At 35.0% G+C, this 16326-nt stretch overlaps 2 protein-coding genes across 4 annotated transcripts; one reads left to right on the top strand and one right to left on the bottom strand.

The window, feature by feature from the left end:
- The first annotated feature begins 621 nt into the window (after window positions 1-621).
- On the top strand, window positions 622-4781 carry LOC137943897 (large ribosomal subunit protein uL13y). The gene is made up of 4 exons (XM_068789325.1): window positions 622-1018; window positions 1126-1242; window positions 1323-1410; window positions 4441-4781. The coding sequence occupies exons 1-4, from the start codon at window positions 747-749 to the stop codon at window positions 4582-4584; spliced, it is 621 nt and encodes a 206-aa protein (XP_068645426.1). The 5' UTR covers window positions 622-746; the 3' UTR covers window positions 4585-4781.
- A 2527-nt stretch (window positions 4782-7308) lies between these two features.
- Window positions 7309-12076, bottom strand: LOC137944167 (uncharacterized). 3 transcript variants are annotated; one of them, XR_011110794.1, is made up of 11 exons: window positions 11923-12076; window positions 11016-11315; window positions 10318-10484; window positions 9684-9782; window positions 9340-9408; window positions 9120-9260; window positions 8936-9025; window positions 8449-8625; window positions 8287-8365; window positions 8009-8203; window positions 7309-7611 (listed from the first exon to the last, which is right to left on the bottom strand). XR_011110794.1 is itself a non-coding variant. In XM_068789728.1 (10 exons), the coding sequence occupies exons 1-10, from the start codon at window positions 11987-11989 to the stop codon at window positions 8076-8078; spliced, it is 1317 nt and encodes a 438-aa protein (XP_068645829.1). In that variant the 5' UTR covers window positions 11990-12076; the 3' UTR covers window positions 7309-8075. The 3 variants fall into 3 exon arrangements, 2 of the variants coding, with proteins under 2 accessions (XP_068645829.1, XP_068645830.1); XM_068789728.1 differs by having other exon boundaries at window positions 7309-8203; XM_068789729.1 differs by having other exon boundaries at window positions 7309-8203; window positions 11811-12004.
- Window positions 12077-16326: the final 4250 nt, after the last annotated feature.

Genomic DNA, 16326 nt, shown 5'->3' with positions numbered 1-16326 from the left:
GACACCTTTTTCAAGTCGATTGTTGTAATCAATTGAGTAGTATAATTTCTTGTGTAGGCAACATTGTAATTAGTTTTAGAGACAATTTGTTATAAGGGACTTTTAACAATCCAAGTTTATTGATATATTTTGATCCCAAGGTAAAAAAAACCTTTGGAAGTGGATTAATAATCTAAAATATAATTATGAACTAGTATAAAAATGTGCTCTTTGTGGTTTAAATGCTTGTGCATGCCCATTTGATTGTGAAACATACTAAAAAGGAGTAAAAATTAGCTCTATACCCCATTTAGATTATAAATATAATGAAGTAAATGATATTTTTGTAATATTATAAAACTTGGAACAGACCAGTTAAACCTGGTTGAACCAGATTGAGTAACCTGGGTTCGATCAGCCTGCCTATCTAATGGCTATCATAAGTGATTATTGTAATTGATTAAATATATGTCAGCTCACTCAACTGATTAGGATCTGAGCCCATAAACATATGTAGATATTGATGCTATAGGTATAAACTCATCTACCTCCTAAAAAATTACAGTAATTGTGAAGTTTTATTTGATTTAACTTTTTCTTAGGACCTTATTTTTATATGAAAATCTAGATCGCTGCTGTAAGGGCGTCGAGAATTTGCTAGCTATAAGAACACTGAAATATGCGGCGAAAACCCTAGAGGCCGCTCCTATTATCTCTCTTTACACTTCTCAAGGCCGTCGCCGGAGAGCAAACGAGACGGGGGAAAAATGGTGTCAGGCTCCGGAATCTGCGCTCGCAGAGTGGTGGTGGACGCTCGTCACCACATGCTTGGCCGTCTGTCTTCGATTCTGGCCAAGGAGCTTCTTAACGGGCAGAAGGTTGTGGTGGTCCGCTGCGAGGAGATCTGCCTTTCCGGGGGCCTCGTCCGTCAGAAGATGAAGTACCATCGCTTCCTCCGCAAGCGCATGAACACCAAACCCTCCCATGGTCCTATCCATTTCCGTGCCCCTTCTAAGATCCTCTGGAGAACCATCAGAGGGTATGCATTGCCCCCCTCTCTGTCCGTTTGAATGGACTTTCTTTGCTGGCATCTGTTTCACTCTTAGTTGTTTCTGAAGCTATTGTTGCCTCTATTATTTTCTTCAGAATGATTCCCCACAAGACCAAACGTGGGGCCGCGGCGCTTGCTCGTCTGAAAGCTTATGAGGGAGTTCCTCCCCCTTACGATAAAATGAAGAGGATGGTTATTCCAGACGCACTTAAGTGAGTAATTTTATTTTATATCTCTGATTTTTTTGTTCTGAGCTATGTGGTTATTAATGAATATCTGATGTTGTTTATAGGGTTTTGAGGCTTCAAGCTGGTCACAAGTATTGTTTGCTGGGTCGGCTCTCGTCTGAAGTTGGATGGAATCACTATGATACCATTAAGGTTAGCTAAGTTTACATTTCTCCCTTCAATAGTCACACTCCATAGTCACACTCCATAGTCATTATAGTTTTTTTGGTTTTTTCTCTTCAGTTTGTGATTCTTGTTCATGTAAAGTTCGATATGAGTGATTGCTGATTCCTGTTTAGGTAATTGAAATCAAAGGCTCACATTGTAGAGGTAGCTAGACACCAAAGAGTCATAAGTTTATGATTCACCTCTGTTTGACTAGTTAAGGATAGTTAGGGGACCATTTGCATACTTCTGAGCTTCTTGAAATCGTTTTAGTTATTAGGCTGTTATCTCTCATTCAAAGTTGTAGGTGTCATGATTGCTTGATTTGCAAAAAAATTTCTGGAATTGATAGTCATTTCTTATTTATATATTGATGCTGAACTGATGAAAACTATGAGCCTGGTTGTCCAGTTCCAATAGATGTATGATGAAGTGGGTAAGCAGGTAGGACCGTTAGCTACTTCATTAGAATAAAATGATAATATGGCTTTTCTTCTAACTACTTAGTTTCAGTTTGGTTTTTAGGGCTTCAGATGTCCTTGACAATCCATTACCACCCCTCAAACCTCTGATCTGAAGATAGGGTTTATGTAGTGTATTTTGCCTTCCAAAACTCAACTGCTGTCAGGAAGTAGGAAGCTATACTTATTATCTGATATAAGGATCTATTTAAATCTGTTATTGAAGATGTTGTACATATGCTGGATACTCTAGCTTGCATTCTGAAACTTTAAGCTGCTTTTTCTATTCAATTATATGTTCTAATTAGGCCATAGCCATCAAAAAGTTGCAGAGTTTACATTCTATTGCCTTCATCCGTTGCTTGTCTCTCGTGTTTTGAAAGTTTTTTTCTTTTGTTTCTTTTCATGTACGGACACCCTGATACAATGTCCTGATATTGTTGTCTCAGTTGTCTTTAGACTGGTGATTTCCTTTATTTTGGTCCAATTCCATGGATTGTGTGTGGAATCTAGTGCTCACTTGTTTTCTTGGATATTAGATTAACTTTGGATCTGTCCGCTATGATTTCATGGATGTTTTGATGTATTACGTTACTCAATTGTGGAATAAAGTTAAAGACTATGAAGGACAGAGAAAGTCATCGAGAACATTGAAACTATTTAAAAGGAAGAACAAAAGGAGAAGACCAAAAGACGACAGCTCACTTTTTTGTTTTTGGATAATCTCTGTTTCAGGAAACTACTCAATTTGAGTATGTTCACGGAAAGTCTGCAGCTTCCTACCTTTAGTACTTTCCTATTTTGTTGATGGTTCCAATTAGCGTCGTCAGAACGAATCGAACTGGCCGGTTCAAGCCGATTGAACTGGAATTGGTCCCTTTTGTGGTTCTCACATAAGGAAAACGGTTTTTGGCTTAACACATGAATACCTGACTAGTTAATCGGGTCTGAACTTGACCCAAACCGGTTAGTTCAATCTGTTTCAATCATTTTCTTGTGAAGAAATGGTGAAACAAAGTTTACTAAAGAGAGGATTGAGAGCCATGACCAAGTACCTATGTAAAAAATGTTGTATCAACCAACAGAAGATTGGTTCATGTCCATCTTCAACAAAATAATTTATATACAGAAAATAAGAGTGGCCCAGTTAGACCTGCTCCAAACAATGGTTAAATCCAGTCTAACCTGATTGGACAAAAACCAGTCATCCTACTGGTTTGATGTCCGGTTTGGTTTTAATAACATTGTTCCAATTAAGAAAGTTTTTAGGTAGTTAAATGTTTCTTATTAGTGGTCAACTTAGGAAAATCTGAAAAATAGTAACTTAATCATTGACAATATCTATACTTGTTTTTGTGATAATGATGAGAGGGCTTACTAAGAAAGGAGAAAGTACAAGCAGGGTTCTTAAGGGCAAGTACAAAAGGTAGATAAATAAGTTCAACAAAAGAATAAAAGTAATAGGATAAAACCAGAAAAAAGTTTGGTTTTTGAAGAGTTTGTTTGCTGGAACTCTTTTATTATCAAGTCGTTTCAAATATAGAAGTCATGGTTAAATAGTAATTAGAAAGTTTAGTTACTGTCACATTTTACCATGGTGATGTAACTTATTTTGGTTAGTCCATAGTTTTAGAGTTATAAAGAATAAGATATGCTGTAACTTTGAATGTTTCTGAAGAGTTAATACAAGTTCTTATTAGTTTTTAGAGCAGCTTTATTTCTACTTTTTTTTTTCTAAGAATAATTTTTAAGTGGCTTTTTCAGTGTTGTCAAAATCAGACCAGAGTGGCCGGTTCAACCTGATTGAACCGAAACCAGACCCTTGTCCAGTTCTCACATAAGGAAAATGGTTTTTGGCTTAAAACGTGAATACCTGGTTAGTTGGTCTGGTCTGAGCTTGAATTGGACCGATTAGTTCAGTCATGTTCAATCAGTTTCTCATAAATAATTGGTGAATTGTTTTACTAAAAAGAGGATTCAAAGTCATGACTAAGTATCTCCATAGAAAAGCAACCAAAGACTGATTCATGTCCAATTTCAACAAAATAATATACATACAAAAAATAAGAAGGTGACCTAATGGACTTGGTTTAAACAATAGTTGAATCCGGTCTTAACCCAGTTGGACTAAAACCAGTCATCCTACCGGTCTGGTTTTATTAATCGTTTTTTTTCTCTCTTGTGCTAGCCGTTGCTAGTTATATAACAACACCAGAAAATGAAGTTGGTTTCTCTGCACGTAAAAACTGGACTTTTCTAGAGTTGAGTAGGTAGTGGTTGGGTTGTTCGCACTCTCAGCCTTGTTTATCAACTTTATTTTGTAATTTTGTGGTTTAATGTGGTCAATCATTGTTTCTCTATTCTGTAAGGCATAGATGCCTTTCTGTGGCATTGAAAAGTTAACAATGACTTGTGTTTGTAATGCAAAGGTAAGTACAGGGGCAAAATGTTGCCGTTAATGTGAGTTTATTACTTAATTTTTCTGCACCAAACGACCTAGGCTTGTTAAGATAGATTGAGTTCCTAGTGTATAATTGTGTGTTGATTTATTAATCAGGAGCTGGAGGAGAAGAGGAAGCAAAGATCTCAGACTATGTACGAGAGGAAGAAGCAGCTCATAAAGCTGAGGAAGAAGGCTGAGCAAGCTGCTGAGGAGCGTCTGGGTACCCAGCTTGACATCCTTGCACCGATCAAGTACTAGGAGGGAGAAACAAAAGACCAACAGTGTCAGTTTTGTTTATTTGAGATCTCTGTTTAGACTTTTTTTTTTTTTTTTTTTTGTTTATTATTACCATCAGAGGCCTAAACCTGGGAATGGGTTGAAGATAATTCCTTGTAGTATTTTCTTATTTGATAATTAGTTACTATGGATAAAAATGCAAGTTTTCATGGACACCACATGCAAGAGTCATTTAGGACTACCAAATATTTTCAACCTCCAAAAGATTTCTATCTATAAGTCATTGTTTGCTTGGAAATTTACCTTCACTTTAAGCTGTTTTATGGATCACACTTAAACAAATTAAACAAATTTGGAGCTTCCATGCAGTACCTTGCATTTGAATCCTGCAAGGAGGGCAAGTTAGACGACGAGATTTGGCTGTTAAGAATCAGCTGTAAAGAATCAGTTGCAACTGTAGATAAATGTGTTTTATATATGTTAACCTTCTATTTATGTTTATTAAATTATTTTATAACTTATCTTTGTGTTAGATTTAAAGTGTAATTAAAACATGGATAATTTAATTGTAATCTGATTTTGATTTATTGTATTTAAATTAAAACAATTCCATGAAGTATTTCTTTTTTCCAAACATTCGACATAAATTTGGTCAATCTGGTCAATCGACAAAGATCATCCTTTTTTTGATTTATTTTGTCCAATAGTTTAAGTTCGTATTTTTTACCTTTTTTCTTCCTTTTCTGTCCCTATACTCAGTACTTCCTTGGTGTTGACAATTTTATACTAAAGTTTTAATATTACAAATTATATATAGATAGAAAGATCTTTGAGTCCACTTCCCATTACAAAAAAAAAAAAAAAAATTATAATTGGAATTTTCTACAAATATTGATATTGGAAGACGCAAAGGTAAGAAAACAAGAGATGTTCGAGCAATAATAGAAAACTTTAATTTTTGAGGCATTTTATTGCATTAAGAATGAGACTTTATATAAGAAATTATATTTCGAAAGAAAGATCAGTAAGTCTATTTTTTAACCTATCAAACCCATTCTCAACTTAGCTTTCTAATGGGAGATATCAATATCAAAAGAGTTAATAGTCATGTTGGCCAGAAAAATTAAAGTTCATAGTTTACCAAATTGCAGAGTCCGAAATCTATCAGATTTTTTCTCACAAAAGAAGTATATTTCATGAAGAAATATTATACTTGAAGCAAATATATCAAAGTTTAGTTTTAGGAGTAACTTTCATGTCAATTTGATCTACATGTAAAGAGATTCTCATAATCTACGATACAAATCAAACTATTGGATGAAGCAAATCAAGTGGTCATAAAAGATTCAAGAACGGTGTTCTTTATTTCAAATTAGGTATCAAATTAGAGCTCTTTGAGTCTAGTTTCTTCAACAATAAACATTTTCTGACTCTGAGCAATATTGTGAAAAATATCAATATTAGAAATACTAAAGATCACTTTTGTCAAAAATCTCCTAATTTCTTATTTTTTCCCTAGTATCTCTCTATGTATTAACGTTAATTGAGTTTACTTTTCTCCTAGAGTCCTAGTTTTTAAAGAAAAATTCTCTTTTAATAAGAAAATTTTGGTTGGTCTTAATCATTCCATAATGTGTTTATTCAAAGTATCGATATCAAACTTTAATGTTGTTTTAAAATTTGTATATTTTTGTTACTTGGTTGTGTATCTTCCGCATTGTCATCTCCAAAACATTGTGGTCACCCCCCAAAAGTCATACTTGGTCAAATTTGTTTAGCTATTTCAGTTCTACTGTTATATAGTCCCCTAAATGTTTTTTTAAAAAAATGTCACATTTTAGACTGTTTGAAAGTACGAGTATTACATAGTCATCTCCTTCCCATTTAAATTATTTTCCTATAGTATTTTCTTCAATTTATCTTGTGTTTTTATCACTTTAGAGCAATGCCTAACCCACTACCAAAAAAATGTAAAAGTTTGCCCAACATCCAGTTTGAGTGAAGTCTTTTATTTTTCACCTAAAAGGTGATTTGTATTTTAGCTACCCTTAAAAGTAAATTGTCTTTTTGTTGTGCCCAAAAGTTGAGCCTTTTTTTGCCTTTAAAATCGAATAGTGTGTTTCAAACTATGAATGCTTTGACTGGTGTATGGAAATTTGGCATACGGCTAGAGTGATTTTCTTCTCCCATATTGTATTTTGTCCAAATTAGGTCTCTATGTCTTTTTTACCCCTAGTTTGAGGGAAGAAAGTAGAAGAAATACAAGAAATATGTATGTTATTCCACATGTTGTGATAACTTTTATTTGACCAAAATATTCAAGAAAGGGAGAGAATAAAAAATGAAGATTTTACATCTATGAAAAAGTTTTAGTTACCGAAGATTAAAGACCAAAAATTATTTTTCATTGCAAACTGAAGTTGTAAACTCCAAGTTAAGGGGAGTGTTAAATAACAGTTATAGAAGCATCTTACATGATTTCTACAGCAAGAAATCTCATAAAGCTAGAATCAATATGGTAGTCTTACAAGAGTCTCGCCAGAAGAGGTCTCATTGAAGAATCTTAGTTAAAAGTATTTTAGTTATATTAGTTTTCTATTTAAGTTTAGTTGTTCAATTGTTTATAAGTGTTAGACTTCGGAAGTAACTGGGACATGGATAGTTTAATTGTAATATGATTTTACTTGTTTTCTCTATTATAAATAAAGGCCAATTATAATCAAATTACAACAAGTAAGTGAAATATTTCTCTTTTCTAAAAGTTCAACCGAAATAAATAGAACAATGTATAAGACACTTTTGACACATGTACAATGCATGGACTGACATAAGAGAGTCAAGCTCTAATGGATTTAAACCTGAAAGTGTCTTCCCAGACATGCAACCTATAAGAAGAATTAGTGGATGAGGAGATTGTTTTAGAATTTTACAGAAGGCTGTAGTGCAGTACCACAAAATACAAACGAACCACTGGAGAGTTTGCAGATATTCTATCAGGAACCCAACAGCTAGACATCCTCCGCCTCCAAGTTTGTACAGTATAACAACCTGATCCCGAGGACAAATTTTAAGAACATCGCTTGTAAACATAAAATGGATATCTTTATGCCAAGAAAGGTGATGTTTAGTTCACTTCAGTAAGAGTTCCATCACAATAGAACTAGTACTCAAGCTTGTATGCTGTCCGTGCTCAATGAGCCAAGAAAAGAAATGTTGAGTAGCAGAGTAGGCAAAAGGGGTCTATTCCAGATGTAAACCACAGAGAAACTACAACCTGGTTAAGTTATTCTGATTCCAAATGAGTAGAAATGTCTTAGCGGAATCTCAGCTACAACAAGAAAAATGTTTATTGTGAGAGCTGTTCTAGAATTGTCCACTGTGAGGTAATCCTAGCAAGTTTTGGAATTATTTAGAAGTAATGAAGTGCTTGATAAGTTGGACTCACTTGAAGGCCGTTGATGCTTGAGTCAACTAGCACAAAGAACTTCGGTGTGAAGATAACCCCATTATTCTTATTTTTCAATGATGAACTCTTGAATTTCTATTCCTGTATGCCGGGCTCCTCCTTGCACTCTCAACTGAACTTCGTCTCCAATTTTAAGTGAGGTGACTGGAATCACAGTCTTTTTAAGTTCATCATCTGAAAATAATGGACGGTTACACATGTAAGCAACAAATTGTTGAGAGAAAAGAAATGAAAATAGACGAACATAAATAATTTACCTCGAAAAGGACAAACTAGACCAACAGTCTCTGCATTTTGCAATGGGATGCTATAGGTTGATCCATTGTCTAAATTTTCCTGTAAATTTTGAGAAAAGAAATCCATTATCTCAAGTTTATCTTATTTCATTCATTTAATGTGTAAATGAAGCATAAATGTACCTCATAAACCTTTGCTTCTACAAGGATTAGAGGTCTGGATTCAATCTTGACACGTCCAACAATGGCTGTCCTTTGCTGGCCATTTTGACTGACAACAATGACCTCCCTGCCAGCTTGCAGCTCCGAAAGATAGCATGTCTTACCTCCCGGAACAGCAACATAGGCATGAACTGGTCCCTGTACATTTTATCATAGTTTAACACAGCTATACTTTAGCAGAAGCCAGAGGACATCCACACAAGTTCAGCTTTTTACTTCAACTGTTCTCCCTAATTAAAAATGAAAATTGAACTTGAATGCATGAGCCTTTGCAAACTTTGCTCTCTATTTTTTTTTTTCCAAAATAATAATCATTGCAAACTTGCTTTATACATAATGTTTGATGGAGCGAGAAATGTCATCCGAGATGATGCAACAGAACCAAGTCAATTTTAGGCACCACATATGTTGAGAGTATCATTTGTAGATGGAGAAATAAAAAACTCACTGCATTAACCCGGAAAGGCCTGCTAGCAATGTAATTTGACTCTAAACATTCAGAGTGAACAAGAAAAAGTCCTCTGGCAAAGGAACCCACCTGCCAAAACACCAAATTATTAGAATGAAATATGACAGGAACAGAAGTTTCCTCATTGGAAACTCATTGAGACAGCAAACTATTTGAGACACACCAAAAGCCCGTCACCAGGTCTCATGAGACTGCAAAGATCTACACAAACACGATCACCCATTCCAGCTACTTGAACCTTGGTTATGGTGGCCTTAGTTAAGCTTAAGAGATTTGTCGAATCATTTCTTCTGTCCAAATAACCCTGACAATAATAACCTTAACGAGAGTAAATTCTTTGATAACAGGAACTTCTAAAAGAACAAGAAAATATAAGAAATTACCTTCAGCTTGACAACTGCTACAACGTCCTCCACTTTTAAAACTACTCCACCCAGTCCTTGTTCCAAGGCCTACGAAAGACCAGCATAAATAATATTTGCGAAGCTAGACAGACATCAATATGCAGGAAAATTTCTTATCATTGAATGTTCACAGTATATGCAGGAGCAGACATTGTGCCCAAGTCCTAAACTACCCCCCCTTTTCAATCTCTTGTTGCTAGGGGAGGTCTCCCTTGATGTATCTTCCTTTTCTTTAAAATAAAATTATCATCATTTCAAAAAAAAAAAAAAAAGTAGACTATGCGATGCATTTTTGGAATGGAAGTGCGTTATCTGGAACCTACCTCAAGGAAAACTTGTGCTTCAAAGTGACATTTTGCAACAGAAAATACTGTTTTCTCTGACCCCTGAAATGCTGCAACAAGATTCTCTGCAGGTATCACCTGAAATTGAAGATTTCTCTACTAAGAAAGAAGATCATTAAGTGTTTCATTTCAAAGTAACGACTTCCCACTACATTTGTTGGTGCCCCAAAATGTCTTAATCTAATATCAACTAACAAGATAATGCAAAAAACAGATCTAGAGCTGTATTGAACTATACTGAAGTCTGAGATGACTGAAAATATATTATGAAATGTGCGACAAAGACTGATCTTACACCTTTTTATGCTTTTACAGAAAATAGTGGCTTACTATTGCACATGATATGATAGCCACTTCTTCTAAAGAGATAGAGAGAAGGTCTCAAGCAAAAGAAAAAGCATTGACCCCCCCAAAAAACATTTGTACACTTCCTAATGATTATTATTGAGTCAGGCAGGCTTGACTTTTTTGAATGATATTGAGTCCTCTGGCTCTCCAGACAAGAGCAGGATTATACTAGAAACAATAATTGATAAAAAAAAATACAACTTTCAATTTATTCTATCATCTGCTAAAATTTTAAGAACTTGAAAGAAGGGTTGAAAGAGAAAACCTGCCAATCTAGCAAACTCATAATGACATTTTCTGCTTGCTGAACACTTGGTTGAAACTGTTGTAACTGCTGGGGTGAAGACACTTCACAAAAAGAGGCGACTCTCTTGCCATCACTGTCTAGAAGTTCTCCATCACCAATGAAGAGAGGATTTATCAATGCAATAGCTGTATGAAGCAATAGTACAAATGTCATAAGGGAAGCACCTGTTTGCTGCACAATTTATCAAGAACTCATCATAGATAAAAATTTATGATTCTTGATAAACATTGATTATGATTCCGGTAGTTATTTAAGAGTTGTACAGAATATTAGAAGAAATCAAATGGTAAAAGACTTGCTACTATTTCATGCCGAATCATGATAAATGGTAAAAAAGGCTTTATGATACAATCGAACAGGACTAAACTGAAAAAATTTAGGCAGGTTGACTGATTAATCAAATCTTTAAACGATTGAAGGTCCTCAAATTTTTAATATGTTAGCGATTGAACGAACTCAATCTTCCAATGCTTGAACACCTAAGTGACCTACGAGGTAAATCAATTGTTGTTTAAGAACAAAAAGGAAATCATTTTGATAGTTAAGAGTACCAAATTGGTAACCTGGTGATTATTTGGAAGGTTCAAGGTCCCTACAAATGTGAAAATAGAGTTTGTTAGAGAAAGTAAAAGTAGAAAGAAGATAAGATAACATACAGGACCAATCTTTGGAGAGTTCTCTGTCTTTTTCGGAAAAAATGAACGTATTCCAGCCTCTTTCGACTGAAGCAGTCATGACTTGCTTGCTCTTAGTCCACAACCACACTTGCTTGTGGTTTTGTTTGTTCTCCATGGTTGCCATTGAAGACATTCTAGCACCACAACTGACAAAAGATTTCCCTTTAAGGGGGCAAGTCAGAAGTGAACTCCCTACCTCGAGCTTGCAGGAATCGGAATGAAACTGTGCTCTCTTACTTCCCGAGACAGTAATCGAGCAGGCCCCTCGGCGACAATTTCCTACATTGAAGAGGTGTTCATGTTTCAATAAATCTAGGTTCTAGAGACCGAAACACAGAGAGCCCATTAAACATGATCAACAAACTGACTTCTTAGAAGGCAATCAGATAAAATGGAAATTCTCTCTCGTACAAAAAATGTCATCTAAGAGTTTACGCGATGAAATTTGTATACTCCATTTTGGAAGCATGAGAAATTAGTAAAAGAAAAAAAAAACCGTGGAGAATGCACAAAATCAATAGAGGCAGGAAAACAACTGAAAATCTATAAAAAACAATCAACAATCCCTCTGTCTTCGTCTTTGTCGATTAATGACAATAATAATCCACGATATCAACGCTATAGTTACATCACTAATCCAGGCAACAAGTGAAAAAACAAACTGTAAGTACATGCTACATACAAAAAGTTACATCGTCAGTACAAGCTATATATAAAACCAAAAAAGGTTAGTTTCCCCCCACTGAGTCACATCACGTCTCCAGTATCAGATACCTCCGGCGACGAACTGTCCGAGTTAGTTTCCGAGATTTTTCGCATTAAATTGGAACTGTTCCCAGACAGGCCGAGGCAGAAAGTCAAGAAGCTCGTGGATGAAGATTGTAACCTTTCTCGGACGTAAATGACAGCGAAGGTATTAGATTGGCCGGAGGTGAAGAAGATAGAACGGCCATATTGTTTCCACTTCCGTCTTGAGATCGATGGCAGCGAGGCAGGTTCAAAGTTGGGCTTGAAAATCCCTACCCGCCCCCACAGCCCGACTCCGCAATCCGTCGCTTGGGGTGGGTGGCACTGGCCGCGGTCTGGGTTAAGCATTCGAGGGATGGGTTTTCTCTTCTCGCCGAAGAAAAGAAAAAACCTGATATGAAGAGATGATGAGTTTCTCGTCCCAAGTTCTCGAGATTTATTTATAAGATGTATTTTAAAAATAATGTATAAATATATTAGAAATATATATATTATCTTTCAAAATTAATTTAAATCATATATCTTAATTATTGTAATAAAATAATTTTAAATTTAAATTTTATATAACTACAAATTTATATTTCCTTTCCTCACTTTGTGAACTTGACTTAATCTATGCAATGTGGGGATGATTTTTAAAATCCCATCCCCACTAAGGCTCTATTAGTGTACTGTGTAAGTGAAAGGGATTCACTTTTATTGGGGAAAGGGGCCCAAAAGCGTTAGTGTGATGTGAAAGTGGGGAAGTTCAAGTTAAAAAATTTCACTTTCACTCATTGTTTCACTCGACAGTTACATTGCCTCTCACTCGGTTAGCAGGAAGATGACACTCCCTCTTCTTCTCTCACCTAGTATCTGTGCTCGCTCTCTTCTACCTATGCTCGCCATCCAATTGGTTGTCGTCGATCGCCTCTAATTTTTCGGCTAACCCTCTCTCCGGTTCTCCTCTGGGTCCTTGTCCCTTCTTGACTTCTCTTCCTCTCTGCATCAACCAGCTTCTTTTCCCGCCCTCTCTCTTTTATCTGTTTTTCCCAACCGTCATCCCTCTCGATTTCTCTCACCGACCCTCTCAAAACCTAACCCCATATTTCTATCATCTCAACCTCGTCGCCCTTCTCTCTAATCCTAATTTCTCTCATCTCATCCTGGTCGCCCCCTATTTTGAACCATCGACCTAAATTTCTCTCAATTTCTCTAACCTAAACCCTAAACCTATCAATCTCACCCAAAAATTCGCTCAATTTCTGTAATCCGTAATTCAAAAACCTCTCCACCGCACCAAAGGTATTGTGCTCTGGCCCTAACCTTTGATTTTTTTAATTTATGTGATTTTTTTTTAATTTCTGTAAATTTAGGGTTTCTTCTTTAATTGTTCGATATTATATTTCTGTAATTTTTGTGTTTAGGGCTGATATTGAATGTTTAGTTTAGGGTTACTAATGAACTAATAAATTTATTGAAATTGGATTGATAATGAATTAATTTATGTTATAAACATAAATTTTGTGTTATTTTTTTGAGTTGATGATATTGAATCAATCATTTTTTTAAATAGAAATTGATTTTGAATATCAGTAATTTTTACCTTTTGTATTAATTTAATTGAAATTATGATTTAATTTATGTATATAATTATAATAGTTCATTTAATTTCATGTTATGATTTAATTTAATTGAATTCATGTTAATTTATGTACTTAATTGTTGATTTGTTGATTGAGAAAACATAAAAAAATCTCCAATAAGGAAGTTTTGACATGAGGCATGATAATGGAAACATTCTAAAAATAGATTTCTCATATGAGGCAATTACTTTTTAACACAACTTGACCAATTTGGAAAAAAAATATTCAAGAGATAAATTTTTAAATAAGGGAGATTTAGGACACTAATATTTGGAATTTAGGACAATGAAACAAGGATTTATAATTCAAAAATTTTAGACTTTTATAAAAAATGAAACTAAACTCATATATGGAAAGACTTCTATTCAGAAAACTAATATAATGTATGATCAAAGCAAGGAGATAAGGAAGGAAAGATACTCAAGTTGGGAAAATATTGACTAGAGTTTGAAAAAAATAGGAAACTTAATCAATATTAACAACTTAAAAAGTGAAGCAAAAACATTGGCTTAAATTCAGATTTACTCATGCAACAGGCTACTAACATGACTTTTGATTCTTCCAATGTGGATATCTCTCTCTAGAAAGATCAGATTGAGAAACAGTTTTTTGGAAGATAAAAAGTAAACTCACATAGCTTTCTTTTGAGATATAATTCTCTATATAAATTCTCAATCATGTTGGTACAAACCGTTCAGAAATTTGAAATTTTTTGCTACTTGACCTTTGTTGCTTTAATTGTCGATTTCTCTTTGTACCAAACTTTGATTGAAACAATTTTTTTTAGATGGAAACTAGAATCAAAGATATTTCCAACTTTATATAATTTTCTATATGAAAAGTATGGAAAGAGAGTGAAAATCCAATGAAAATAGGAATGGGGAAAGCACATTGAAGGGACAAACAAGAAACTCCTTTTTTTCTTTTCCTTCTTCTTCTTCCTCCTCTTCTTCTCCATCCTCTTCTCCTATTCCATGTCCGATCTTTGTGTACTCTGATACCATATTGATTTCTAGGCCCAATATATGAACACAAAATACAAGGGAAGAAGAGAAAAAAAGAACTCTAGCTCTTGGGAGAGAGGAGGGGAGAAACCAAGGGAGAGATAGAAGAGGAAAAGAGAGAGAGAGAGAGAGAGAGAGAGATGTGAGGACAAATTTGAGCCAAGAGGAAGAAGTTTGAATGCTCTACTCCATGCCTTGGGGTTATATTTATAGTTGTGGGAAGGTGTTTACAATGATTACAATGCCCTTAAGGTTACATACTTCAAAAATAAAAAAGACAAAAGAGGACATGCACTAACTTGCATCATTACAATTCTATGCTGTCTATGAAAGTTCTCCTTATTTACTAGTTATGCCACCCTTACACACATGGGTGTTTTTTTAACAATATACAAAATGGCTTAAATAAGATACACTTTTTATTAGTTGGTTGATTAACAATATAGAAGTGTTGCAAATAATGTTGTCCAACTTGAGATCGCCAAACTAGTATGGGATATGTATGCAAAGTTATATTCTGGTGTTGATAGTTGCATAAATTATATAATATTTTTCAAACAATGTATAATACCAAACAAGGGGACAATTTGCATGACTATGCCTGATTTAAGGGACTTATACAAGAATGGAAAATTGCACAGACAAATTCCAATTCTATCTCGATTCAAGAAAAATAGCGGGAAGCATTAGTAGTCTCAATTTTCCTTGCTAATATGAACCCTTACCTTGAAGTGGCTAACACTCACATTCTTAGCTCAACTGCTCTTCCCTTATTTGATGATATATGTGCCACAATGTTACATATTCTGAATCCATCCTACACTTCACACATTGATGTATCATCAGCCACGTACTCATGTAATAGGGGAGGAAGTTTGAATAATAGAGGAATAGGAAGAAATACTAAAGGTGTCCGAGGAAGAGGTGGTAGGGCTGATCACAGTTGTCAATAAATTGATCATGCAAATCGGTTATGTACTTATCACCTAGTTGACAAATGTTGGAAAATTCATGGTAAATCGGATTGGGCTAAAGCTAATAGGTATCTAAAAATAGTGGAGACAATGGTGAAGGGAAACTTGAGGCCTAAAAAGGAAAGAAGATCGTATCAAATGAAGACTTTGAATTGCTTAAAAAATTTAAGACTACGATGGTACCAACCTTGACAAAGCTTCTCCCACTACTGTTGCAGCAACTACTGTGACAATTATAGTCTTTGCTACTTCACCTTCTTCATCTTGGATCATTAATTCTAGTGTTAGGAATTAGACGCCCTAATTCCAAACTAACAAGAGCAATAATAATAATTACGGAATAATGGAAAAACAAGCAAGAGAACAAACAAGATTTATACAGGTTCGCCTCAAAGTGAGACTACGTCTTGTCTTCCGCCGTTGTAGTAATCCATATATATGAAATAATTTACAAGAGAAATCGCACACACTTACAAGTGATTTTTTCTCTAACCTCTCTCGGCCGCAACTAATGCTCCTCGGATGATGATATTACTCTTCAAGGTTATAAAACCCAAACAACGGCACCCCCATATATAAAGAGAAAATTAGTGCAACTGGATTACAAGTATGAAATCCCCACACTACCCTTAATGATACAACAATCAATATATTGTGGACCCGCACCAGAGGGTAAGGTGTTAATTAGACTCCACAACTTAACAATCTCCCACTTGATGATTAATCCAATATCAATATCTCATTTGCAGTAGCAATAATTTTTCAATCCTTAGAGAGAAGTCCAACTAAAGTTGTACACTTCAGTTTCTCAATCGTAGCATTCTTTGTCAACATATCAGTCGGATTTTGACTTCCTTGAATCTTCTCAAGTGTTAAGATTCCATCCTCCAGAGCTGATTTGATGAAGTGATTATGCACATGTATGTGCTTTGTTCTGGCA

This window comes from Aristolochia californica, unplaced genomic scaffold (genome assembly GCF_029961685.1).
Source record: "Aristolochia californica isolate CCGP_79_NKW_82.1479 unplaced genomic scaffold, dmAriCali1.0.hap1 SCAF_11, whole genome shotgun sequence".
Classification (NCBI taxonomy): Eukaryota; Viridiplantae; Streptophyta; class Magnoliopsida; order Piperales; family Aristolochiaceae; genus Aristolochia; species Aristolochia californica.
Note: the sequence above shows the minus strand (reverse complement) of the source record. Positions and strands in the feature narration are given on the sequence as shown.

Bases quoted from the DNA above. Each gene is read 5' to 3' on its own strand.
- LOC137943897 (XM_068789325.1), top strand. From the start codon at position 747: ATGGTGTCAGGCTCCGGAATCTGCGCTCGCAGAGTGGTGGTGGACGCT. The intron at 1,019-1,125 runs GTATGCATTGCC...TATTTTCTTCAG, and splicing joins CTCTGGAGAACCATCAGAGG to AATGATTCCCCACAAGACCA. The intron at 1,243-1,322 runs GTGAGTAATTTT...TGTTGTTTATAG, and splicing joins GTTATTCCAGACGCACTTAA to GGTTTTGAGGCTTCAAGCTG.
- LOC137944167 (XM_068789728.1), bottom strand. From the start codon at position 11,989: ATGGCCGTTCTATCTTCTTCACCTCCGGCCAATCTAATACCTTCGCTG. The intron at 11,316-11,922 runs GTTACAATCTTC...TCTTCAATGTAG, and splicing joins GTCATTTACGTCCGAGAAAG to GAAATTGTCGCCGAGGGGCC. The intron at 8,626-8,935 runs GTGAGTTTTTTA...TAAAATGTACAG, and splicing joins GGCCTTTCCGGGTTAATGCA to GGACCAGTTCATGCCTATGT.